Source organism: Nicotiana tabacum, chromosome 11 (assembly GCF_000715075.1).
Source record: "Nicotiana tabacum cultivar K326 chromosome 11, ASM71507v2, whole genome shotgun sequence".
Classification (NCBI taxonomy): domain Eukaryota; kingdom Viridiplantae; phylum Streptophyta; class Magnoliopsida; order Solanales; family Solanaceae; genus Nicotiana; species Nicotiana tabacum.
Window position 1 is genome coordinate 116228194 of NC_134090.1, and position 3005 is coordinate 116231198.

The 3005-nt window shown below is 42.5% G+C and overlaps 1 protein-coding gene across 1 annotated transcript; it reads right to left on the reverse strand.

Moving 5' to 3' along the window:
- Positions 1–887: 887 nt before the first annotated feature.
- LOC107808231 (uncharacterized) lies at positions 888–2681 on the reverse strand. The gene has a single exon (XM_016632736.2). The coding sequence runs from the start codon at positions 2679–2681 to the stop codon at positions 888–890; it is 1794 nt and encodes a 597-aa protein (XP_016488222.2).
- Between the last annotated feature and the right edge of the window lie 324 nt (positions 2682–3005).

Consider the following 3005-nt stretch of genomic DNA (forward strand, 5'->3'; position numbering starts at 1 on the left):
TTAGATTAATTGCCGGTACACATCATTTAGACCAAATCCTAGTTCTAACTTTCTGCTGAATGACAAGCTAGCAATTATATTTCTTCCAGTTGAATTTCTGTTTAGTTCAATTTATTGTCCAAATTGATGGAGTTGTTTTACTACCTTTGCAATCAGTACAAAATGATCACCTATTAGTCTATACTACAGACAACAAAAAAATAAAATGAGCTTTAGCCTGAACCCCAGTTTCGTCCGAACCCATACTTACGTCTCTAGCTCCGCCTCTGACCGTCTGAGATTGTCTCATTTAAACAGTGGCTAAGTAAGAGGAACTGTGCTAGTCTGCTGCATCTCGGAAACAAACTCGTTGCAAAAATGACGATCATCGCACCAAATCTTGAATATAATGGCACCTTCATGTCAATGCAGATACATTCATGATTTAAAGTTAATGAACACAAGAATAATACTAAACCCGTTACTTCTTTGTAACAAATAGTTTTAGAGTAAATATATATATATATATATTTAAAAGGAATATATACACACATCACTCGATTAACGAATACATAGATAGATCAATGATCAACATAACGACAAATATTTTTTCCAAAACCATGCATGCCTGTCGGTCTAAAACAATCCAATCTCCACACGAGACTACATTTCACATTCTTGTCTATGGTTTACAAGGCTCCAATTGTGACCAAAAAAAATAATCAGAGCCAAACTCCCAAACAGCCAAACTCATATTTACCTCTATATATATTATATAATTATCTGCAAAATATGCCCTAATACTATGTACTAATAAGATGTATAAAGATGCATAACAAATGAATAAAGAACAGAAGAAGCCACCCCTACATATGGGCCTGGAAAGGATAGCTTATTTGGGCCTTCAATCAGCCCAACTTTTGCTTCTCTCGCAATGAATTCATCTTCTCCAACTGCCACTCATCTCGGAGCCTAGCAATGAAAGTATCAGCTTTCATATTCACATCTGGGCTCGGGCAAAAAACCGCCGTCCCTGTTGAATTTCCGCTGCCCATTGCCTCCGACGATGATTTGGACGATAAAACGTCGACGTCTACCTCTATGTCTTCTAGTTCAGGCGAGCTGCAACGGGAGCTGTGTGCGCTCCGTATCCGAACAAAATCGCCGGCTGGAATGAACTTCACCTTCGGCATTTTGAAAGGCGGTGGAGGAGGTATCAACGGTGATTGCGAACCACTGTTAAAGTTTTCGTCGTAGTAGCTGGCTGCTGTTTTTGTTGGCAACGGAGGTTTGCTAGCAGCGGCTAAACGTCGATGTGAAGGTTCTGGTAATTCAGCGGCAGAGCGTGTAAAAGTCTTCTGCCTTGATGACATGCGTGTTGTTTGAAGCGGAGGTGGAGGAGGAGGTGGCGTTGGAGACGACCTTGTAGATTTGAATGCCCTGCTTTTGTTTCCGTTTTTGAACAAATTGTTGAGAAATGAAGGTGGAGGTGGTGGCGGAGGAGGCGGTGGCAGAAGAGTTGACAACGGTGGTTGAAATCGTTTACTCTTAGTGCCTGTTTTGAACAAATTGTTGAAAATTGAATTTGGAGGTGGCGGTGGTGGAGGTGGTGGTGTGGTGGAAGGAACAGAATGTACACGTTTGCTTTTACTACTCTTTTTGAATAGATTCTGGAAAACCTTAGCTGGAGGAGGAGGAGGTGGTGGCGGCGGAGGAGGAGGTGGTGGCATGACTGACTCTGTCGATGATGAAAACTCAGAGCCGCTCTCTTGAATATTTCTCCTCTTTGTTCTCTTCTTTCCCTTTCCTTGATTATACAAGGAGGCTATAGATGATGCTATTTCCTTTACTGCACCGCTCTTTTTCCGTTGAAGTTTTTGCTCCGGCGGTGATATCCTCATTGGTGGTGCTGGTGGCGGTGGTGGAGGCGGAGGGGGCTGTGCTTGATTTTCAACCTTGTCCTTGTGCGGAACACTATGAAACGATCTTCGCCGTTTTAAATTTGCCTGCTGCCGCGCGTGTGATGTAATCGGAGGTGGAGAAGAACGAGTATCAACTGTATCAACAGGAATTACTTTAACATGTGACTCCTCTTGCTGCTTCTCTATCCGCCGTGCAGGGCGAAGATCATTTTGTACATGGAGACGATCATATTCCCCCGCCGTCGAACGGTGAAAATTCACTCCAAAATCATCCATAAACCGGAACTGGTTATCACCGGTTTCCCATTCGGGCACTTGTCTCAAATCAGGATACGAGCTACTACTCCTCCGTAACCGGTTAACACCAGTACTTTCCGGTAACCCAACATAAGCTTTTCGATCACTGTACTCATACCATTGACCCCTCGAAGAAACATTTGAGATATTTCTGTTTTGTTGTTCAACGGAGACACTGCCGTCAGGAGCTGAAACGTCATCATTTTTACGGGCGAAAACCCCACAAATAATGGCAAATATTACAATCAAGATGATAAACGAGTCCCAGCTTTTTTTCACTGAATTTGGTCGAAGAAGTTGTGAAGTGTGCGAAAGAAAAGGAGGAATCAAAAAGAATAAGATAAGCAGTGTTATGATCGGTAAAAGCAGAATGAGCATCACGGGGTTGATGATTGGAGACGGTGGTCCACGGCGGCGTTGATGGAGGAGAACGGTGGAGGAGGGCTGGGACCAGAAAGGTGGAGGGTCTCCATCTTGTTCCATATTGGAGTGTTATTATGAGTTTTATGGTTTCGCTTGAAGGCGGAGAAAGACTTTATTAAAAGGCTTCTGAGGACAGGTAAATGGAAAATGTTTAACGAAAGAAACGTATATGCATTATATTTATGCACATTTTATTATGTATTGATGTTCTTGGGGCTTACGGTTGAATATTAGATAGGATATTCCATCTTTAAAATAGTCCCCGTGGGGAAGCGTTCCCTATTAAGGATTTTTTATATTCAAGACTCGAACTCGAAATCTCTGGTTAAGGGAAGAGCAGTTTATCTACTGCATCATCCTTCGGTGCTTAGTCTTCATCTTCAC

Bases quoted from the DNA above. Each gene is read 5' to 3' on its own strand.
- LOC107808231 (XM_016632736.2), bottom strand. From the start codon at position 2,681: ATGGAACAAGATGGAGACCCTCCACCTTTCTGGTCCCAGCCCTCCTCC.